The 25,405-nt window shown below is 37.8% G+C and overlaps 1 protein-coding gene across 1 annotated transcript in view; it reads right to left on the reverse strand.

Annotated features, from left to right (window-relative positions):
• Positions 1-25,405, reverse strand: part of LOC128985505 (putative helicase MOV-10) — an 88,091-nt gene that overhangs the window by 24,935 nt on the left and 37,751 nt on the right. Inside the window, exons 10-16 of the mRNA XM_054405061.1 lie at positions 20,423-20,565; positions 17,390-17,590; positions 9,853-10,003; positions 8,950-9,093; positions 8,079-8,209; positions 4,428-4,633; positions 3,400-3,563 (exon numbers count right to left, since the gene is read on the reverse strand). Of these exons, the coding sequence (XP_054261036.1) occupies positions 3,400-3,563; positions 4,428-4,633; positions 8,079-8,209; positions 8,950-9,093; positions 9,853-10,003; positions 17,390-17,590; positions 20,423-20,565 (1,140 nt within the window). The remainder of the gene's footprint in view (positions 1-3,399; positions 3,564-4,427; positions 4,634-8,078; positions 8,210-8,949; positions 9,094-9,852; positions 10,004-17,389; positions 17,591-20,422; positions 20,566-25,405) is intronic.

Below are 25,405 nucleotides of genomic sequence, written 5' to 3' on the forward strand. Positions count from 1 at the left end.
GATGACTTAAGGTCATCAGGCTCGCCGGCTGCCGAAGCAGACCCTTCGGAAGGAGGGTTGCCCCTCGATCCTAACCAGGGATTCCGGCTGCTTGTTTAAGCGTCACTCCACCTGGGTTCCACTAGGTCGAAACCTAGAGGTCCATGGTAGAGCGCCCCGACGCATTTAGTGCAAGCAACACTCGGGACCTATCTAGTCCCTGACAGGCAGAACCCGCCATCGAAAGCCAGGAGGAAGGGGACCGTCAGCACGCTGACGGGGGGAACCCCAACCTCCCATTTACACCGCTGCCCGATCGAGGCCTTACCCATTGCTGGGAAACCAGAGATAACCAGAGCGATAGATCCCCAGATACCCCTGGCAGGCTCGGACCCAGCACCCGATCTACTTCGTTTGCCCGTCAGGCCCAACATCACTGCCAGGCCATCAGGGTTTCCCAAAAGGAGGCAGGTATAGAAGTGGGACCCACCCGGATGAACCTATCCACCAGAGGTGGCGACACCCTTGACTCAATTGAGGTTCCGGGAAGAACCCCCCACACTCAAGATAACCATACCGTCCGTGCTCAGAGACAGGGATTGGTTTGCATAAGTACCTACAAACCGTTGCCCTCACACTGCGGAAAGTTACGTTGCCCTTGAGTGTCCCCGTGAGCTGCGGGTACTTGCCCGTTTTCACCTCCAGGAAAGGTTACTTCCAAAGTCGAGGATTTGCCCACTGAATGCTGGTCGCACACAACAAGCAGGCCGAAGCCCAAAGAACCACAGACACAGGTAGGTTAGAGATTAAACTGCCAAACTGCTCAATCAAACTGCCCATGGACGGGAAAGGGTAAGCTTACAATTTAAGTCATCGTAAAAAGGCTATCAGCTTTTATAAAGTACCGTACCTAAGTTTTTTAGCCAATTTGTAGACAATAAGGTGTAGGCTACTTTAAACTCTACATGACAGAGTTAGGCAAACACTGGCATAACTCTGAAATGGTGTTATATGGTGTTAAATGGTGTTATATGGCTTACTCATATGCCAAATCCTTAAAATGAAAATTCTATAATTAATAACTTATATCATTAAACACAAACCAACATCTTTTTTAAAATTTTTAATACAACATATAGATAACTTACACATTGACTGTTTACAATTAACATATCCTCTTTTTCTCATTATTAATTTTTGCAACGGGAAAAATCTGTTTCATAATCATTGAAATAGATTCATAATAAATAATCTATCATAAAGTTTAAGATTAAATAAACCTGCCACATAGTTGTTTTATTTTATTTTTTTGGATCAGCTGTCTGAAATTGTGAAATAGGCATTTGACAGTTCTAATTGTTTACATTTAAATGTCAAAGCAAATGTAAACATTGTGAATTTTCTAATGCTTCCATGGAGACCAATTATTAATATTGAATTTCTGACAACAGCTGGAGTTTCAAAACAATGTTTGTTTCCCATGTTAATCTTATGGAGAAATACGAAACTTTAAAGGGCCCTAGGGCCTCACCCTCTAATTATTTCCCTAAAAAGAAAGTTTCCTGTACAACTTCACGTTACGCTCTTTCCAATGACACCAAAAACATGTCAATCGGTTCAGTAGTTTCGGAGGAGTAATTGTCACAAAAATCTTGCTTGCGTATTAAATAAGTAATAGATAATTTGTAAATGGTTAGGTTGGATATTATTTATTGTTCCTTGACTGAAATATGACATTACTTTAAAAAACTTGAGACAGTATTTTTAGCCGGTTTTTACTTTTTATGAACTTTATTGACTGTTTTGCCATCAATGAATATCGCGAGTGCGAATCTGCGAGTGTGACTGTGACTTTATGATATTTAGTAATATTTGTACATAAACTGTTTCTTGTGCATAGACTTAACAAATTCGAAGTTTGGGATATTACATGTAGCCCGTTTTTAAAACATTTGGTCTTAGTGAACAAACAATTTGATACACATGAAATAATCAACGCAAAATGCACCAGCATTTTATATTTATTTTTTTTATATTTGCCTTTATAACTAAACATACTCATGTAGGGGAATGAATTTTATTTCATTTTATATAATTGGTATTTGGGTTTTATATGTTTGAAAAATAATATAAAGATTTATAAAAGTTATAAAGATTTGCAAAAAAATGTCATTTTCCAAGAACAAGTCTTAGGTACTTAATTTGATCTTCAATGTTATTCCCTTTACAACAATTTGTATTTTTCCTACAGTTACCTAACAATGTACATGTTCTCTCACTGATAAGAGAAAGCAAAGTGGCCAATTCGCTCATCAGTGAGACAATGTTAACATTGTCTCACTCTAATTACTTTGTCTCACTCCAGATTTGCAACGTGAAGGCACGAAATAGTGAGCGCGTAACATGCAGGCAACGTCGTATGCGCAAGAAATACGTTGGCAGTACTGGCTGTAAATCAGCTGGTCAGCTGTTGTACTGTTGTATTTGTCACTTCACATTAAATGTTATATTAAAAGTTCACTTCTGTGTAAAAATAGGTTATGTTTCTTCACAAATTTATTTGTTTTATGGTAACTGTAGGAAAAGTATAATGTGCAACTCGAGTTCAAAGTACAATTGCCTCACTCGAGAAACCATTCCTCACTCGCCTACGGCTCGTGAGTAAGGATTTCTCTCGAGTGAGTCAATTGCTCACTTTTCTCACTAGTTGCACAAATTAAATTACTATTTACTACATTTCTTGAGAACATTTATTTGATTTTTGTCTGAAATTTATAGTGCAAAATCGTGAAATTTGCCAATTTCTTGTTTTTGGGTCATAACGTTCTTAAACAAAATGGTAATTAAAATCTTTTTGAATTTCCATGTAGGGGATTAAATTTCAAACATTTTGATTAACTTGAATTTTACATAAACAATTTTTTGTTCATGCAGCAAAGTTTTACTTTCAAAATTTGAAAATTCAAAAAACGGTTATTTATATTTTTTACCTAATGTCAATATGTACTTGTACTGTTCTAAATATTACTAACAATTCAAGTTTTTGGTTCGACAGGTTTGCTCTATTGGTTTAGTTTATATGAATTTTCTAAAATATGACTGCAAAATCGTCGAAAATGCCTTGCCACAACAGAGTTTGCCCATTGCCAGTTAGAGGGTTGACAATTGAAATAGTGTAAGACACTTGATCAAAATAGAGTTGAGAACAAGATTATTGATATGTTAGTCGGAGGATTGATTTTAATCCCAAGATTACGCCTCTACTGATTTGAATGGTCTAGCTAGACTCAACTTCTAATGGGTTTACCTCCTACCATATCAACTGATTTTAATTGTTAAATTTACCCTTTGTGTTATATTAGTACTGTATGTGTAAGCATATACATCAATGTACTATTGTAATCTTTATTATTTATTTACCTGGAGCTCGTTGTCGTAGAAGAGCATGTTGGGAATGTGCAAGATGCTCCGATGTGAACGGAAGTTCTGCACCAGCTTAGTCAGGTAGTTGGTGTCGTAGCCCGAGCTCTCATGGCGCTTGTATAGTGAGTTGTGATTCATCAGACGTTCCAGCAGCGACATACCTTTCAAACAAGCAACAGCACCCATTCATATATTAGGTTCATGAAACATTTATTTATTTTGTGTGTTTTAACGTCAAAGGTATTTTCTACTAGGGTGTCCAGTGTCTCATCAAAATAAAAATTCAAGGACAATACCGGGTTTTCCGGGTTCAAAATTTCCAGCACTAAGTTTGCTGCTCAATATAAGCAAAATTTGATTATTTCTCCCGATCGCAGGGACATCTGTGATCACATCTTTCAATCGTCCCAAAACCTTTGATGTTTTTCCACAATTGTGGCAACATCTGTTATGATATCCTGCAATCACGGCAACGTCCATGATAATTTCACATAATTGTGGCAACTTCCGTTATGATTGCCCCAGATCGCAGCAAAATTCTTGATATGATTGTGGAAGCGGTAGGGACAATTTCTTGAAATCGCAGCAATTTCTGTTATTTGTAACAGTTTCCCAAGACTTTGATTTTCAAAGAAGCAAAATGAGAAAGTTTGGTGATTTTAGGTGGATTTTTTTGGCTAATGTTAAAACATTAAAATTTCTTGGTTTTTTCTGGTCATCAAAGTTTACATACAAATACCGGTTTTTCCAGTGTCCAGGTCGGATACCCTGAAACAACTGACACAACAACAGGGGATTTTTCCGTCTTGTATCCTGTCTATGTTTTGAAAGGGTCTACTTTTATACTATCTAATGTCGACCTTTTTGTTAGTAGATAACATCATTTAACATTACACTGCCAGTGGGTAAAAGATATCTAAAAATGGACGGGAAAGGTGACAATAGCCAGAAGCAACTGCTGAGGGTCATCAGCTACCACGAGCTGTCTCATGCTTCTATGGCTATCAGCTGCTGTAGACACTTACCTAGACCAAAGTCCTTGGCTGGCTGAGAGGACAGGATGGGCCCCAACTGCTGAGGGTCCCCAGCCAACACGAGTTGTCCCGTGCTGGCACAACTCTTGGTAGTCAACACTCCTGCGATGGCTATCAGAGCCTCAGGTTCACAAGCTTGTCCACACTCATCTATGTACACGTACTGGAAGTTTCCTCCACCTCCCCCAGTCACTATCCTGAAAATAATCTTCACGTAATATTTGTAAATAAAATACATAAATATATGCTAACCAAGTCAATATTTTTGGCCTACCTCAAATCATAAAGTTTAAACTAGCATGTGTTCTAACTCAGTTTAGATCATGTCGGATATGGACATGGTCACCGGTAAAAAGCAGTATTAAATTTAGTACTAATCTTAAATCATAAATTAGCTGTAATTTGCATTCATCACGTAGTGATGATGCTTGATATCAGTAAAACCACAATCATTTCCTAAGGTCGCGAAAACATCATCATCTTCATTTGTTTTTAGGGTAAAATCCAGAGTATCTCCCGCGGTGACAGAAACATCATTATCGACTCCCGTAACAGCGGCAATCCTGAATATCTCCACAGCTCACAAAAACATTATCATCGGCGGTGAAATCCTGAACTGTACATTTTATGTACCTGACGCATGAATGTTCTCTAGGAATATTTCAATAATCTATCTATTGTCTATATTGTCTATTGATAGAGAGAGAGAGTGAGAGAGAGAGAGAGAGAGAGAGAGAGAGAGAGGGAGAGGGAGAGAGAGAGAGAGGGAGAGAGAGAGAGAGAGAGAGAGGGAGAGAGAGAGAGTGAGAGAGAGATCTTTATTTACAAATCGTTAAGATTGAAAATTGTGTCAATTATATTACAGAAACTTCTTTCGAGAGTGTCTTTCAGAATAATTTATCTACAGAGCTTGCCAGTCCAAGAACTCTCCAACGTGTTGATAACAAGTCTTATTTTATCATCCCAATGAGAGTCTTGTTATCAAGGTTCTACTTTAGTTTGTAATGCTTTTCTGCTTCTTTGCATTAAAAGAAAGTTTTAAAACATTTTCCTGGAGCCTCTTTAGTGTCATAATATCTGAAGCCGATGCACCGTTTTCTTCCGCCCAAGTTATTGCAGTTGCATAGGCACAGAGCGCCGAATCCGCCTTGACTGAGTGTGCAGCTGTCGCGTCGGCGTACTATGTGGTGGCCTCCGCCCTTCCATACCCCTCCACCACGTCTCTGCCATCTAGAACATCTTCAATGATCTCATCGTTTGTCATGATTTTACACTGCTCCTTCTAACCCGGCGGTAACATCGGCTGATGTCAGATCATCTGGATCGTCTATGAATTGTTCGGTTATTGCTTCTCTGAAGTCATTTAGCTCAGCGTCTGTTGTCACACTGTCATCTGTTGTCACTGCGGTTTGAGGATTTGATGTTTTTTTGTAATCCTCTAATAAATCCAGAGAAGGCCAAAACTTTTCCCATGAACAAGCAATTGTTTTTGTTGAAAGTTTTTCCCATGCGCTTGCAAGATTAAAAACAACATTTTTCAGGTTGGTTTCCTTTAAAGCTGTAACAACACTACCCTATTTTGATAAAACACTGTACAACAGGGTTTTTTGTAATTTGTTTTTAAAGTATGGATCACATTTTGGTACATGGGCTGGAGTATCGGAGTTACATTAGGGGGCAAAAATAAAGCAGTGATTTTTCCATCCTTACTTTTTAACTCATTAAAAAGTCCTCCATTAAATCATCTGGATGTCCAGGACAATTATAAAGCAACAAAAGGGCTTTGGAGGCAATATCCGTGTTTACAAAAACTTTTTTACTGATAAGTTTCATAAAACGATTCTGAAAAAAAAGATGAATGGCCAAAACTTTTTTTGTCATCCCTTTGTCGAATTTGTGTATGAAACTGGCAACTGTGTGTTTTTGAAAGCTCTTGGCTCTTTGGCCTTCCCCGTGACCAGCAATTTTAATTTATACGTGCCACTAGCATTTTAGCACAGCATAAAAGTTACTCCATCTTTGGCAAATTTGCAACCTGGGGCCCTAGCTTCCTGTCTATGAACGAATGTTTGTTTCGGCAAAAGACGCCAGAACATACCACTCTGGTCAGCATTGTAGATCTGATCAGGGCCAAAATTTATTTCATCCACAACTTCTTGAAATCTTTCAACAAAAGGCTCTGCAGCCTCTACATCACACAAAATCCTTTCTCCAGTTAGCAATCAAATTCCAAAGTGCCGTTACAATTTATCTAGCCCCCAACACTTGTACGGAAGTCGTCCTTTTTCATAATTTTGTTATAAAATAGTTTTGCCTTTTCCATGATAATATCGCCTGAAATAAGCGTGTGTCGGCTCCCTTCTTGTATGAACCAAGCATAAAGTGTCTTCTACTTGCAGAAATTCACCTGATTTTAACGTCTTTCTTACCTTGGAAGACTATTTACTACTCCTCTTAAAGAACGTTTCAATTTGCTCCTTCTTCTTTATGTCGTGTATAGTTGCACGCCCGATATTAGGCCTATATTTCTTAGACAGATGAGCCAACTTTTCATCCTTTTCCAAACGGTCTAAAATCGTATAGTTTTTACCTAAAGTCAGCGTAACATGCTTACGTTTTCCCTGCATCACACTGCACTTGTAGATTGTATAGTATTGACTGTACCCACAACACTAACTTCACTCAACTCACTTGCCACGCATTGTACGCAACTACCCATAACACACGTCAGTCAGTGTACTACTGTTGTGGTGTGGAATGTGGACACTCCGTTTTTAGGTCTAGACATGAAAATTTACTCACTCATCGTCGGAGACACAGTGCTGGATTACTGGACGATGTATTGAACGGCCGGATTATAGGAACTCTACTGTATTGTGCTGATTAAGAAGTTATATCAGCATTAGTGTCACCTGATATCATCACCAGCATTTGTATCATTTGGTGTCATTAGCATTAATTTTGTCACTACTTCATATTTTTGTCATTAAATCATAGGGAAAAACAGAAGTACAGTATTAGATATTCTTAGATTAAAATGAAGAGTATTAGATATTCCTAGATTAAAATGAAGAGCTAGTAATGAATACTGAGAGTACAATGATAATTTTCTGTATGAGGATGACTATGATGCAATGGTTCAAACAAAGATAAGATGAGTTAACATTTTGTTAAATAATTTCTTGATCATATATTTACACTCATAAAAGATGGTGTCATTTGCCTATTGGGTCTGATGATGATTGGAGTGTCCAATTGAAATTGATCACGACTTACACCTTTTATATATATTTACCGTCTTGTGAGTTAACATTATAAATGTAAATATATGTTTTAAGTATTATTAGACATATTTTAATTTACTTCCCATAACATTTTGTTGATTATGACTAGCTGGCTTGATTAATTGATGGAAAACTACATGATAAATGTATTACCGGCAATGTCTTTTAGCAAGTTTGGCATTTTTGAGTCAAATCAATGTCAAATATTATCTAAGGCTGAGAAAATATTCTACACTGAGTAACAACTTACAGCAAGCAAGACATTGGCCAGTAAGTTTTTTTTATTTTTTATTAAGGGGAATTATAATTGAACACAGTTGTATCTCAAGGGGTGTAAATGAAAAATTAATAAACAAACCTGCCTGCAGACACAATGGTGACAATGACAATGTGGTTTTCCAGGATCTTGCCAATGGTTGGCATTGTCACGTAGCCCTTCTCCTTGTTGTAGTTGGAATGGTTAATAAGATCTTCAGGAATATTTATATCCTACAAACAAAACCGGAACATAACAGAAAGTAGAAGACTAGGTGTTTAAAGAGGTTTAACAATTTTACCAACATACATAAATTTGTTTACTTTGTAGTGAAAGACATAAAGTATTTTTCCATTCCAAATAAATAAAAACAATACAAATAAAGCCAGTTTACTAGTATGTCTGAAACACAATGAGCCTTTTTTCTCGAACATCTAAAAATGCTCTTTTCTCAAGGGATTTATAAGAAACCACCAACTTCAGTAGTAAACATTTTAAAGAATACAATGTTAAGGCGTAAGGCCCTTAACATTTTCAATGGTAATGTAAAATATATCTCAATTTGATTGGCTACCAAAGTTGTTTTGACACAAAAAAAAATTTGTCATAACTCATTATCCACTAAAAGTATGAGTCACAGCTGTAACGGAAAGTGTTGAATGTAAATTATGAGGGTTGACCATAAATTAAGTTCTCTATCAAGCTACCATTGTAGCGAAGTGAGCTGAGACTGAAGGGTAAATTTTAATGCCATGACCAGACTAATCGTCCCATAAAGGTTAGAACTGGCTAAGGAACTTTAATCTGGTTCTCAGATTTGAACTAGCTCACTTGGCTGCGTTTTACAAACAACCCTCATAGAAGAATGTATACAAGCCATACAGGATATAGTTACTGGGTGTAAATCCTTAAGTATTTTAGTAAGAAAAATCAACATTTCTAAGAATAATTATTTTGATCCAACTTATCGTACATCAGATGACATAGAGAAGAGCCTGAGGATTTTGGCTGTGCGAGGCAGCACACTGATGAGTCTGGAAGCAATGTTGTTGCACGCAGCATTGGACGGAGCACAGACCAACTGACGTACAGCCTTTCCCAGGGATGCATGCCACACCTACGAACAAAACTGTGGATTAATTGTTTTTTCGTCATCTATGTGGAAAGAACTGATGTAGCGATGTTGGGCTCATGTGGATCGTTCTTTGGCTCAACCAGTACCTAAAGAGAAATTGTGCAATATTCCAAGATTGAATTTTGAAATTACACCCAACTCTGACTATCTCACTATTGTCTAGTTCACTCAGTGACAGCTTTAAACTCGTTGATACAGTCACAAGTATTCAAACATACACAATGACCTGAGGACCAATCGGGTCAATACTACTTTTTACTAACAACTTTTTGCACAAAATTTTCAGTGCTGACATGATTGGTCCTTTTTTTGTGTCCAACTCTCAACTTGTGTGGAAACTTTGTAGCTAAGGTAAACCAGTATAAAAATATCATGTAGCTGGAAGCAGAACTACAATTCTGTTTGGCACTGCGGTAATCAAACTAAACACTGGCATCGCAATTAATTTTTGTATATAATAGGTTACATACCTTAGTCCCTCTTCAGTCTTAAATTAGTCTAGGGATGACTAGTTTCGAGTCAAAGACCCATTATCAAATCCTTGTCAACGTCAAATTGGAGTTATTCATAAATCCGACGGAAGTCTTCATCAACACGTAAAGTTTACAATTAAAACATAATTTAAATACATTCAAAAGGCAGTCGGCTGGCCACATTAATACACGGGACTAACCGACACAGGTTGTACGGCAAACATGACAGCACTATCCATGGATAGTAAGTTACCATTCTGTAGGTTACCTGAGTAATGGCCTCCACTAGAGTGACAGTTTTCCCAGTTCCTGGAGGACCAAAAACCAAGTAGGGAGCAGTTCCGGACGACTTCTGTACAATATTTCTGACAGCAATTTGTTGTTCAGGGTTTGTACCAATCAAAGGATTTATCCAAGGTCTGTAAAATTGGAAATGAACACACTTAAGAACAAACTGATCAGAGGTCAATTAAGCATCTATATATTCATTTGAAACTGGTTTTCTTTGTGACAGCTAATTTGAGAAAACGGCTGGGCGTAGAAACTCGGTAGAGGTGTCTAAAGAAAGGTCTTGGTCTGTAGATGAGCCATCAAAAGAGAAACATGGTGAATTCCCTTGGGGCTCTGCCCCAGTGGCCTTTAAATTCCCATCCCATGTTATTCTTATGGAGGAAAACTGGGTTTTTGTCACAGCTAATTTGAGAGAACGGCTGTGCGTAGAAATTTGGTAGGGGTCTCTAAAGAAAGGTCTTGGTCTGTAGATGAGCCATGAAAAGATAAACGAGGTAAATTTCCTTGGAGCTCTGCCCCAGAGGCCTTTTAAGTTCCCTCAGCAGATTTGTTTACATTACGACCATATGCATAATTTTACACTACTTTTTAATGAAACAGCTGTTAATGTTTAACCCTTTGGCTGCTATGCAACGATATATCGTCGTTGGCATTCATGCCGAGAACTGCTACGCAACGATATATCGTTGTTGGCTTTTGTTCTGAGAACTGCTATGCAACGATATATCGTTGTTATGAATTTTTTTTTTACGGCGCTAAATATTAGGTTATTTTTATGCGGTTTGCGGCAAATGACGGTTTAATAAGTGTACTGTTCGTTAAAAATTATAACAACACTTGTATTTGTCGAGTTTTATATAGTACACTAATAACGAAAACAGCTGTGATCTAGACTGCACTGGAACAGAGTTATCTGCGTAGTTGGAGAAGACAGCTGTTATTGATGTTCTGAAGTTTAGTGCTTTGGTGTTTCTATGGTTATGCGACGTTTGTTATGAACAAGTTTATTTTATAGTTGGTGTTTTAGTGAGTTGACGAATTATGGGTGATCAAAATCGACCGAAATCCCCAGTTAGTGAGAACACGATATTCAATTTTGCCCGAGAATCGGGACTGAACATTAATTTAGATAATAGTGAGGACAATGAAAGTGACTCTTCAATTGATGATCTATCGTCTGTTGATTCCTCTCCTGCTTTTGTTGACGATACAGACGAGGATCCGACGTATGACCCTGCAATTCCGGGCACATCAACAGGTAGGAGGGCTAGACGTTTTCCTGAAATCCAAGATGATCGTCCTGACTTAGGCCTAACCTCTGACTCAGAGGTAGATGAACCTAGGCCTATACAACAGACTAGGCCTTTTGGTGGTAGGGGTGTAAGAGGTCGCATGGTAAGGCGTAGGCCTATGGGTAACAGGAGAGGTGTTGGAAGAGGTAGGCCTAACGCTGCTCCTCAGCAAAATGCAGGGGATAGTAGCAGCTGGGACGAGGTTGAAGAAGAGAACGATGAGGGATACAACCACCAGTTTCAATATTCAGAATTGAATGGACCTAAACATTGCCCGCCCCAAAATTCAAGGCCTATTGAATATTTAAAACTTTTTTTCACTCTTAGTTTGTTAGAGACTTTTGTCACAGAGACAAACCGTTATGCCAGAAAGTTCATCGCAGATCAGCGTCAGCAGCAAGGATTGTCTCCATTTAGTCGAGTGAGAAAGTGGGTGAATTTGACCGTTCTAGAATTGAAGGCTTTTATAGCAATAATTCTAAATATGGGACTAATCCGCAAGCCAAGCATAGAGAGTTATTGGGACACCCACTTCAGCCAAGCGACGCCATATTTTGCAAAAATTATGCCGAGGGATCGATTTCAGGTTATTTTAAAAATTTTTCATTTGGTTGATGTGGATAAATTGGTGGCACATGGGGAACCCGGTTACGATCCTTGTGGGCGTTTCCAACCGATAATCGATCATGCAAATCGGTTGTTCAAGCTGTATTATTATCCGACAAAGTCGCTCTCCGTCGACGAGTCTCTCGTCGGCACCAAAAAGAGAGTTGCCCTAACTCAGTATTTGCCGAAGAAAAAGCACCACAAGTGGGGCATCAAATCGTGGGTGCAGTGCGACTCTGTAACCAAGTACTGTGTGCAATTCTATTGCTACAAGGGTGCACAAAGGAATGATGACAATGAAAGAGTAGTTGAAGCAGGCTTGGGCAGTACAGTAATGATGACTTTATTGCGGATGGCAAATTGTCTGAACAAAGGTCACCACATGTACCTGGATAATTTTTTTACTTCCTTGTCTCTTGCCAAATTACTGTATGAACACCAAACCTTGTGAGGTGTTTATGTCGGGTAGGGCACCTATCGTAAACTTACCTCCGATTTGCTCGGACAGCTCGAGTAGTCCAGGGTCTCGCTGACAGTCCTCGTCGCTCGCTTACCACTTCTGGATCTTCGTAGATGTTACTGTCGCGCCGATCTGCTAGTACACAAGTATACACTGTGTACCTCGGCACGTCGACGCACCGTACACGAGTTGCTATTAAGGAATACACTAAATATGGTTACTCCTATAACTTGGTGTCAGCACAGCGACGCGCTGACAAGGCCAAGTCGAAGTTAACTACTAGGGCTGATAGATAACTAGGCGAAGATTAGAAAATAAAATAAATACCCAGCTCCTAGGCTTAACGAAATGTCTCACTTTTCAAAATTAAACAAAAAATAATCTTCTCGGAATTAAAAGAAAACGACGCTAACTCGCGATAAGTAAATAATAAAATAAAATAAAACTTAGAAGGCGCCTATGCCAATTCTTCTTGGCTTTTAGGAAAATAAATAAAAACTCTTGATTAAAAGAAAACAAAACCGCTTTGGATTACTAAAAGTAGGCGTAGGCTACTGCGACACTACACTCGCAGCGTCGGTCGATAAACTACGTTATTCTATAATAAACTACGATAAACGTCCTAGAATAGCCTAATAAATAACGTAATTTCCCTCGCCAAAGTGGATACGGGGATGAATACAACGTATACGCTAGCTATATACAGTGTACTCACGTAACACGATACTTCCAGATTACTCTCGCCTTCGTCCGGATACCTTATTATTAGGTTCGCTCGCACAGCCTAAGAAGGGTTGGTGTGCGCGAACCTATCGCTCGCCGCCGACTGTCCAAAGAACTGTCCACTGTCCGCTGGTCTCGGCTTCTCCCCACCACGTCTACGGCAGCGCTTCAAGGTGACAGCGGCCGAGTCTCGAACTAGGAGACCTGCAGTGGACATGTTTGACATTGTTGTCGTCGTGACGAACCGCCGCGATTAATCGTTCGCGTATATAATAAAAAAAATTACCCCTAACAAAATTTGACCATTACAACCTTAGTCACTGGTACGTTGAGGAAAGATAGGGTGGGCCTCCCAAGACAACTGTTGGGGAAGTACGCTGTAGGCCAAAAAACTTATGTCCGGAAAGGGCCCATTCTCATCATGGCCCATAGAGAGAAGGCCACAAATAAATCTCAGTTCATAATTCTCAGTACTGATAGTGAAGCAAAAAAAGTGACATACACTATAAGAAGAAGTGGAAGAGATATTGTGAAAAACAAGACAAAAATTGCACACCAGTATAACATGGGTATGGGAGGCATAGACTCAACCGACCAAATGCTATATGTGTACCTTGACGAACGGAGAACCATGGAACATTCAAAAAAAGTTATTTTCAATGTGATGGGCCGCATGGTGTTGAATGCTTATTTGCTGTATAAGCTAAACACAACTCAAGGCAGGATGAGTAGGGCTAATTTCATGAGATCGGTAATTGAAGAGTGGTCAAATGAATGGCTTGCCAGCAAGCAGGATCAGGGTCCTGAGGATAACGAGGGTGGTGGTGATGGTCCACGTGTTGGCTTTGGTCTGAGGAAGTTACCTGGAAGGAAAGAAAAACTCTGCAGAGCCTGTTCAGGTGAAAACCATCCTGAAATGAAGAAAAGAAGATCACGCACAATCTGTGTACGGTGCGGAGCTGGGGTACACGCAGAGTGCTTTGTCAATCACGTGTGCCAGTAAAGTGTCCCAAGAAAATGTAAATAGTGTAAATATTAACTGTAGTTCTTGTTATTGTGTTCATAAACTGATTTTTTATATTTTACAATTATTATTTGGCATATATATGCCGGACCCACAGTTACGCAGTTTCTTGACGCCAATCTACAAAACGGTAAGTTTTTTTTTGTTTTATTGATAACTGTGTAAAATTCATTATTTTTGCTTGCAACTTTCAGGATTTACTCAATACAACATGTACTTTCAGTTAAAAATAGAGTTTACAGGAAGAGTTGGATTTTTATTTATGTTTTTTAGTCTCAAAGTTGAAAAAAAAAAAAAATTTCGTCAAATTTTTTTGGGCGTACTTTTATATTTATTTTTTAATGTTTTATTTTTTTATTTATTTAGAATAAAATATCCTACAAAATAAAATAAAGATCAATTTAATAACTTTTATTTTGCGGAAGTTATGATATTTTTAGTAAAACTCTACAAATTCACCATTTTAGGCTTAGCAGTTTAGGGATAAAACATGTAAAAAACCTTAGCAGTTTTCGGATAACATGTCAAAAAATTCTTAGCAGCCAAAGGGTTAAATTGTGATTTACAGAATTTGTCAAAATGAAGTATTTGCAATGGTTTTTTCAGATTTTAAAATTGATTTTCTTCTGCATCGTGTCATGTTTTGCAATATAATATTCTATTACCAAATCAGTGGAAAATCCTAATATCACTATCTATCAATATATAAAGATAAGATATTTACAAAAAATTTTGATTATATCTAACTGTTGTGTACATCTTGAGTATTTCCATTCAATCTTTGAGTCGACTGCTATAAAGTCATCCCAAATTTAGAATTCACATTTGCTAAATCTAGTTACTTTTAACAAATCAGAATAAGTCCAGATATATATTTATTTCTTTGTTCACTATATTATAATTTAGTGAAGGTCGGATCCGGATATCGGACTACCGGATCCGCCGGATCCGAGCTACAACCGGCACCGGATCGGATCCAAAAAATTCCGGATCTTGGGCTGGATCCGGTTTTGATGGATCCGATTTTTTCAAATTTTTTCCCGATTTTTTCCTAGCACAAAGCTGTCTGTATCACTGTACAACCCCCATTTGTTTACTACACACAAAGCTGTCTGTATCACTGTACAACACCGATTTTTTTACTAGCATAAAGCTGTCTGTATCTCTGTACAACCCCGATTTTTTACTAACACAAAAAGCTGTCTGTATTACTGTACAACCCCGATTTTTTACCAACACAAAGCTGTCTGTATCAGTGTACAACACCGATTTTTTACTAAGACAAAAAGCTGTCTGTATCACTGTGCAACCCCGAGTTTTTACCAACACAAAGCTGTCTGTATCACTGTACAACACCGATTTGATTACTAAACACAAAGCTGTCTGTATCACTGTACAACACCGATTTTTTTACTAACACAAAGCTGTCTGTATCACTCTACAACCCCGAATGTTTTTACTAGCACAAAGCTGTCTGTATCACTGTACAACCCCGATTTGTTTACTAAATACAAAGCTGTCTGCATCACTGTACAACACCGATTTTTTTACTAACATAAAGCTGTCTGTATCACTCTACAACCCCGAATGTTTTTACTAGCACAAAGCTGGCTGTATCACTGTACAACCCCGATTTTTTACCAACACAAAGCTGTCTGTATCACTGTACAACCCCGATTTTTTACTAACACAAAAAGCTGTCTGTATCACTCTACAACCCCGAATGTTTTTACTAGCACAAAGCTGTCTGTATCACTGTACAACCCCGATTTGTTTACTAAACACAAAGCTGTCTTTATCACTGTACAACCCCGATTTGTTTACTAGCACAAAGCTGTCTGTATCACTCTACAACCCCGATTTTTACTAACACAAAAAGCTGTCTGTATCACTGTACAACACCGATTTTTTTACTAACACAAAGCTGTCTGTATCACTCTACAACCCCGAATATTTTTACTAGCACAAAGCTGTCTGTATCACTGTACAACCCCGATTTGTTTACTAAACACAAAGCTGTCTGTATCACTGTACAACACCGATTTGATTACTAAACACACAGCTGTATGTATCACTCTACAACCTCGATTTTTTACCAACACAAATCTGTCTGTATCACTATACAACTCCGATTTTTCCAGATTTTTTTTCTAACACAAAGCTGTCTGTATCCATGTACAAGACCGTTTTTCCCCCGAGTGTTTGTCTCTTGATGCAAACAACTTATATGGCAAGGCCATGTCTCGATGTCTGTATCTAGATGCAAATAACTTGTATGGCAAGGCCATGTCTCAGTGTTTGCCTCTTGATGCAAATAACTTATATGGCAAGGTCATGTCTTAGTGTTTGTCTCTTGGTGCAAATAACTTATATGGCAAGGCCATGTTTCAGTGTTTGTCTCTTGATACAAATAAATAACATATATGGCAATGGCATGTATCTTTCCGAACTGAATCCGACCCGATTTTTCGGATATCTTCACACCTCTAGTTTTTAGTTTTGTACCTGGATGATAAGCTAACGGCCTATAATTTTGTCTCAAAAATATCCCGTTAGTATTTTAATCTCACCCGAAGCTACGTGATAAAAATAATAAAAGTATGATTTAAATTGGCATTCTGTTAATTACGTTTTTTTTTAACCCGCCCTTATGACAGTGTGTATCTGGATCCGGATCCGAAGTTTTTCAAGATCCGGATCCGGTACCGACATTTTCTTGGATCCTCCCATCACTATTATAATTAGATATATTAAATAACATAAAAGCTGGCTGTGATAGGCAGCTAAGGTAATATTGTGCACTTTGACGAGGTAGGCAACTTCCTTGCAGTAGAGTTGAACGACGACAGGAAATGTGCGTGATTTGGTAGTGGTAAGAGGAAGGTATATAGGGCCCAGGTATCTTCATTTACACTCATACTACTCCACATCACCACAAAACCAATTTTTTTAAAAATGTTTAAGATGATTATAATTTTCATTATACACGTATCGACATAGAAACATAAAAGTAGTTATAAATTTCTCAAATAAAGATTATTTTGGGAAAACCAATTTTTATCCCATAAACTCTGTTAAACCATAGTCTGATTAGGCTGTTTCCCAAACTCTTTTAAATACATGTAGGTTCACCTGTTTCTACCAATTGTCATCCAAATCGAATGATTTTTATTTGAGTTATCAAGCTAACAAACTTCATAATATATACATACGAATTTGAATTGATAGTGCTTTTTGCCATTGGGGGACATCATAACAAAAAAGTAAATGGGTCCAGAGTCTAGGTCTTACCATGAGACCTACAGATATTACTTGAGAGTGAGAGGCCTTGTAGGAGGCATGTAACCTTCCTCCTCATTCTTCCCCAAACCTACTGTTGCAGGTAAAAAAACATCCACATATAACTTACTTGAGAGTAAGAGTCCGTGTGGGAGGCATGTAACCTCCCTCGTTCTTCTTCTCTGGGAAGACAATCTTCAGAGCCTTGTGTTTTTGAATGAGTGACAGAGCTCGATGCATGTTCATGTAGGGAAATCTGTTCACAGTAAAACGCACATCCACTTTCGGTCGCCTACCCATGTTTTCCACCTTTCTATATTCTTCTGTAAACCTAAAATTTGACAAAAAAACTGATACATTGTACATTGTTAATTACAGGGTAATAGAGGTTTATGCAACAATTACGTAAAGATAGTCTTTACAACACAAGTAGAATGTTAAGGCACAAGCTTTGGCGGGTGCCTTAAAAACTTCTACATGTGACATAAAGGCCAATTACGCGAGTTGCTTACATTAATTTCTATGACCATTAAACTTCAACTATCTGACATTTTCAAAATCTTTCAATATACCTTCCAGCAACTGTTGGTAGCTAATAGTTCACCTTAGATTAAGGAAAGAATGAGCTTTATGGAGTTTATGGTGGAACTCAGTAAATCAACAATAATTGAATTGTCCGTGAACAGTTGATAAGTTGACGTTTGAAGCATTACAAAATTTTACTTCTGTTCTCTATCCTTAAACCCCATTGGAGTGCTGTAAAGTAAAGCGGTAAAGTGAATCTTATTTGATGTATTTCCCAGTGACAAGAACTAGAATATTTGATTATTGAACGTTTGTTACCTTATAGCCTTTGTTCTTGTAGAAAGATGTTAAATCCTCCAATATATTTCGCCACAGTGTGTGGCATCATCAGGGAGACGAGAAGATCTATTTACACATTTTATATACACACAGTTTATATACACATCACCAGACCGTACGCTTACGTCGCAGCGGCTTCGCGAGCGCGAGCGCGGGCGCGGACGCGCGACGAACACCTGTTGTAGGGGATCACACTAGTACCGTCACCGTCTTTGTTCACTGACCTACTACTGCTGAGAAGGGTTGGTTTTGCGGGTTGAGAGTCTATGCTTTGTTGGGGTGGGAAACTTTCTCTATTGCGGGGTTGCCAAATCGTTCGTAGATTTACACTGTTGCCGGTTGGTGCTGTATTTTCTATGTTGTAAATGGTTTCAAAAATGACGGAACTGTTGTATTCTTCTTTTTTATTAAGTAGGTTGTCTGGTCCATTTTTGTTTACGTGTTTGTAAATTTGGTAGCTCTCTTGTACTTTGGCTATTGTTTTGGAAAGTGTGTGGTTTAGTACTGTCAATGAATCAGGGAATGTTATTTTGTGGGTAGGATTTTGTTTAAGATGTTTAGCCACTATTGAGGTTGGATTATTATGATGGGCAGTGTTGTGTTCTTTGAAACGCTTATCAAAAGTTCTGTTGGTATATCCTATGTATTGTTTATCACAGGGAGAGCATGTGATTTTGTATACACCTTTTTGCTCCGCTATCGATTGGTCTGTGGTGACATTAAAATTATAGTTTGGTACCGGGTTGGTTTTAACTTTGTATGCTGGATTGTATCCTGCTTTTTTGAATATTCTTCCAATCTTTTCTGTGGTTTTGTCGATGTATTGGATGGATACATATTTCGGTTTTGTGGTTCCAGTATCAATGGTGTTATTGGATGTGATAAGCTGATCTCTATTTATTTTCTTTTTCATTTTGTAGATTATTGTGTCAACTATTGCAGGATTGTATCCGTTGTTTTTGGCAATGTTTTGAATTATGTTTTTTTTCCTTATTGTATTCATCCTGGTTTAGGTTGTAGTTCAGGAGTCTATAAACTAAGGAACGAAAAGCTGCCAGCTTTTGGTTGTATGGGTGGTTAGAATCTGCAGGAATTACAAGGTCGGTCTGTGTGGGTTTTCTGTAGATTCCAAATTGTAGGCTTGAATTATTTTTTAATATCTTAAGGTCCAGGTAGTTTATGGATTTATTATTTTCTGTTTCCATTTTAAATTTAATATTGGTGTGTATTTTGTTGAGGTAATTGAGGACAAGGGTAGCTTGACGTTGGTTACAATTAAGAATTATGAAGGCGTCATCCACGTATCTTGCATAGAACTTAATTTTGTTATAGAAGGGGTTGTTGTCAGACAGTATGTGCTTTTCTTCAAAATGCTGCATGTATAGTTCAGCCAATGTGGCGGATAAAGGACCTCCCATTGGTCCTTCTCAGCAGTAGTAGGTCAGTGAACAAAGACGGTGACGGTACTAGTGTGATCCCCTACAACAGGTGTTCGTCGCGCGTCCGCGCCCGTGCTCGCGAAGCCGCTGCGACGTAAGCGTACGGTCTGGTGATGTGTATATAAACTGTGTGTATATAAAATGTGTAAATAGATCTTCTCGTCTCCCTGATGATGCCACACACTGTGGCGAAATATATTGGAGGATTTAACATCTTTCTACAAGAACAAAGGCTATAAGGTAACAAACGTTCAATAATCAAGGTAAAGTGAATCTTTCCAATTCTAAAAATTGAATTGAAAAGGATAGTTGAAGAAAATTAGTTGCAGGTAAAAAGTTTTACGGTTTATGGAAACACACTCAATGAAATAACAACAAAATGTTTTCTCGGGGCTGAAAATGCATTTGTTAAATGTGATTTTGAAAAGTTTGAACAATCTATACTAATTGCTTTTCAAATGTGACTATTGTTCAAAAGGTATAAGTTATTAAAGGTAATTATAGATAAAAAAAGAGGCTTCAACGTGGACTTCAAAGGCGTGTTCATGGAATGTATCAAGCAAAGCAAGGCATAAGCCATTGGGTAAGTACAAGATAGAAAAACATTGATAAATTTCAACTGTCGGGACTTGACTCCATGACACTTAAACTTTTCACCATCCTTTACTTTGCAAAAATCTCCTATGCCAACAGCCTCTTGAAAGGGTGACACATGCCGAATGGATTCAACAAAAACACATAGTACCTCCCAATTAAAACTGTGTTTAGCATGTTTATTCAAACCACACTTATCTACAACATTTAGAGTGGATTTTGCAACAAGATAAATGAGTTTAGATTATATTTACTCAGTTACTCACTGGCGATGCAGACTAAGAAGCAGACCCTCGGCTTTGATTTCAATAATCATAGCTTCATAAATCCATTCGTTGTTATGATGGAACTGAACATGAACTTTGTCTCCTTTTTTGACAGAAGGTCTTCCTTCTGATAGGTCTGGAACCTGACAACATCGATGCAATTCCACTTTGAATGAGTGTAAATAAGCCAATATTTACGAACTTAGTTTGGAGCTCATTTTGGTTCCATATTAAGTGATTTCCATTTGAATTTCAAGTCTCTACATTTAGTACAATACATTTTCTAATACATTTCTATTCTATTCTATTAAGGGTTTTCTCTGTAACATCCCTTTTTAGCTGTCCTACTGAACCGATTTTTATGATTGAGGTGTCATTTTAAAGCATATGATCTATTGCAAGGACGAATTGTAAGTACAAAGGTAATTTCTTTTAGGGCTCCACACCTATTGTCTTTACTTTATTTCAACAGGTCCTTTCAGTGTTCAGGTGCTGCTTACAAACTTCCTTTTGAACGGTTTTAAATGTGAATTGTATTATTGTAATTTAACAGCTCTTAACCTTAGTTGAATTCCCACAGTCAAGTTGTTAAAGATAGACAAACAGTTTATAAAAATAGAATTTAAACAGCCTGCTTCTGTTATTGATTACTGTACTGTGACCTATTAAGTTTTGTTTTAGGTGAATCTTTCTTTATGGATCTACAATAAAAATATTTTTAATATTGTACCGATTTTGTTGTAAAAAGGCAACAAATCAATACAGGGTAACGCGAAGAACAGTCAGCTGGTTTAAACAATAGATCAGTATAGACCAGAATGCACCACGCACTAAAGCAGGAGAGGGGAGAAGTCTAGCCGGGTGGTCATTTGCTCCCACGAGTAGCCAGTTCCTATCCAAATCTCATCGTAACTAGTTCGGTAAAATTGTTTTTCGTTCGTGGAAATTAAATTCATCTCGCGGCGTTTGGTCGGGCAATCTTAAATTTCCTTAAAGTCGTACAGCCTATATCCCTAAGGGATATAATTGCCCCGCGATTGGAAATTAGAATCAGTGTCATTGTCAAAAAGTGAAAAAGTTTGTTACCGGCCAACGCAGTTCCGCCATTTGAAAATTACACGTTCGTTTCACGAGTTCAATTCATCGCGTCTTGTAGAATACCGGCTAGTTACATTTCCCAATCCCTTCCCCTTTATTTGTGTTATATTTGTGGACGTCCAAACTGTAAGTAATTTGTGTTATTTATTTGTTAATTTAAGATTTCAGTGAGTCGCACTTTTGTAAATTTTTCCTGTCTTGTTTTGTCATTTCATGTAGAATAAGCACATGTTCACAGGTTCGAATTCAAATCACTGATTTTCATATCCATTCATATTGTAGCAATCCGCTTTATTAATTAGATTGTAATAATCCTATAGTATTAAGAATAAATAGGTAAAAATGTTTTTATAGGGCAATTCAGAGTTATTTAATAAGATTTTTATAGTGTTGGAATTTTTACACAGAGTCATTGTTAATTCTCATTGTTGAGCGAATGGTACAATTCTTTTAAAGAGTGTCACAGTCAGTATCTTTTGGGGGAAATAAATTATTATCAGAGGAGGGAGCAGGTAGCTGGTTCGATTGATACGGAAGTGTTGTTGGAGGTTGTGCCAGTTTGAACATAGATGAACCACCAAAGTGCCAAATTAGCTATAAAATAATAAAGCAACATTCTGATAAACATTACTACGATTGAATACAATATTGTTCAATCAGTTGGACTGCGAGACGACCTTCGTTTTTAATCGTTGGCCAACGAAAGGATTTGCTTGGTACAGGTCATCTCAACCATTAGATTAAATACCACTCTTCCATTGATACTTTCGAGATCGGTGTGAAACCGCACCATACCTCCCCTTTGATAAATCCATTCAACAGTTTCAATAAATTTCCAACTGATTGTGTATCTCAAGGTCATTTTTATTTAAAAGAACACAACAACGACTGTAAACTGAAACAAGTGTATTTATTAAATTCTGTGCAATAAATTCAAATTGTTACTCACTTTTAGTTCTCAATAACCTTGGTATTTTAGTATATGCAATAGTATTTAATTGATAAACAAAAGGTAATTCAGTAAATCATAAGCCACTACAAAAGATTCACCTTTTAAGTGCAACACTAGTCACTAGTGTAGTAGTGAGCAAGTAAATTCAGTGTAGAATTAAGACTGGTAAATTGATCTCATTAAAGGTATTACTTTTTTGGAAGAACTACAAACAGTGCCAGGGGCGTCCCCTAAGGACCTTTGGGGAATATTTATATTTTGCAGGGTCCACTCATATTTTTCAATAACATCAAGCTTCCACTGCCAAAAAGCTCTGTCTGATATTTTTATTTTCTAGAGTTCTTCCAACCCAGGGGCAACCAACATTTGTAAAGAATTCATTTGAGAGCATTGCAAGGAGCAAATATATTTAAATATAACATTTAAATATATGAGAGTCTAAGTCAGAGTTACTTTTCTTTTTTTTCTTTACAAATAAATGGTAGCAGAGCGTGGTTTCTTGGTACCGTTTGTGTCTGTGCGATTCACTGAAATTGTTTAGATTATAAGAAATTCTATTGTTATTGCCATCGTCATTGTGTATTGTGCTGTAATTAATTGTCAATTGGTTTTTGTCATCGTGGAATATTCGTTTTGTTAAAGTGAGATATATTATCGTAAATTGAATTATTTTCCTAGCGGGAAAAATGCACGGACAATTTGGGCCTGGGTATAACACAACTGCAAATGATCGACGCGATCGTATGTCAAGGAGGAATTTAGAGGAATTACTCGATTTAAATGCGCCGATATACCAAAACAATGAACAAATTCCACCAAATAATAATGGAGTTAATTTAGGTAGACAAAATTCCGATTGTCGTTTACCGATCGTAAACGATGACCAACCATCGCCAATTAGACAAAATTCTAATAGTTGTTTAATGGACCTAAACAACCACGAATTGACTGAAATGCTATCAAGTACGTCGAATGCAACTCAAAACAACAGTCATGCCAATAGCTCGTCGTATGTGGATATTCAACCTTCAAACGTCGAACGTGCGAGAGAGATGGAGATATTCACTGCACAACAACGCTCGTCATTTCCTGTAGCGACTGGTTCATTGTCTACTGTTGCCCCGGCCAGTGCCACTGTACAGTCGCAACACACCCTCACTGACCATACCCAACACCCACACCCACACACTCGACCTCTCACATACACTCACCATGACACACACGTACACGCTCACGCATACAATGTCAGTCAATCACTTTCCAAAACTGATCAAATCGTGGTAATTGAATTAATTAATAAATTGAACATAGTCGACGGCACAGATAAACTTGAATTAATTTCATTTCTCAAAAACATCAAACCAATATTTGATATTTCTCCGAATTGTCATACAGAGATCATTAAACTTATTATCCCTAAGGTCAAAGGTCAAATGTTCCAATTGTTCTTAGAAGCAGTATCAAGTAACGCACGCTGGAATGTCTTACACGACGAGATATTACACAGATTTATTCCGTCAATTAGGCGACGAGAGATTGCATCGTTTGAGTTAGATCGACCACAACAACCGAATGAAACTTTTTCAGAATACGTCGATCACATCATATCTATCGCATTCGCTTTAAAATCGTCAATGTCAGAAGGCGAGGTGATTGAGATTGCTTTGACAAAATGTAATCCAACTGTTCGAAGTCATTTTCCGTTCGGTCAAATGCCGCAAAGCTTATTTGAGCTAAAATCATTCGCAAATAGAATCACTAGTTCAATGCGTGCCGAAGAGAGATATTTTGGTAATGCAAATCGACGCCCTTTGATTAATTCGTCGCCTAGGGTTGTAAACCAAACTCGTCATAATCCAACTACGTCGTCAAACGATCTACGTAATAGACCCAGGGAAAGGATCGTAAAATGTTATCGTTGTCAAGGTGAAGGTCATATCGCTAGGAACTGTAGGGTTTCTTTAAACTAGATTCCGACGTTGTCAAGGGCACACAACGTCGAACTGTAAAGTTATCGCCCAACAAAAGCATGCAAGCAACAGATGTATCCGCGAAACTGCCGCTGATTAAGGTATTGTTTGGAAACAATATAGATTGCCTATCGCTGATAGACACTGGCAGTAGTAGGTCATTGATTAGTAAAACACTTTTTAATAAGTTGAAAAGTGCGAATTTGATCAAACAGTCAAGTAAAATTAATCAATCAGTAGAAGTCGCGAACCGTCAGAAGATAACTGTACGGACGGAAGTCAAAGTTCATTTTAAGATGGATAATCTGTCATGGGACTACAATTTCTGGGTAGTTAATCAACTTCCGTTACAGTTAATATTGGGGTACGATTTTATGAAGTTTGCGCGAATGTCCGTGAATTTAGGTGATTCAACAGCGGAGTTTAAGTTTAGGGAGAGTATTAAATCATATTGTTTGATAGGAGAAGGAGAGATCCCAACTTGTGATAAACCCGATCTGGGTGACTCACCGCTCACGGAAGTCGAACGAAATAGCTTCGAAAACCTGCTTCGACAGTTTAGCGACGTTGTCACAGACAGAATCGGCTTAGCAAAGACTGAGCCTTACAAAATTCGTTTTAGTAAGGATATTGTGCCATTCCGACAAAGACCTTACCACGTCCAGCCAGATAAGATGGTAATAATGAGAGATACTGTACAAAAATTGTTAGACGAAGGGGTAATAGAAAAAAGTGTGTCAGAGTTTAGTTCCAGCGCTTTCCTAAGACCAAAAAAGGAACCCGGGAAATTTAGATTGGTAGTCAATTATAAAGAATTAAATAAGTTTATTGAAATGGACAGTTTCCCACAACCAGAAGTAGATAAAGTTTTTCCTTATTTTAAAGATGCTCGTTATTTCACTACACTTGATTTGAACAATAGCTATTACCAATGCCTATTACACCCTGATAGTAGGAAATACG

Source organism: Macrosteles quadrilineatus, unplaced genomic scaffold, assembly GCF_028750875.1.
Source record: "Macrosteles quadrilineatus isolate MER2022 unplaced genomic scaffold, UCM_ALF_1.0 Scaffold_2__2_contigs__length_208266976, whole genome shotgun sequence".
NCBI classification, from domain to species: domain Eukaryota; kingdom Metazoa; phylum Arthropoda; class Insecta; order Hemiptera; family Cicadellidae; genus Macrosteles; species Macrosteles quadrilineatus.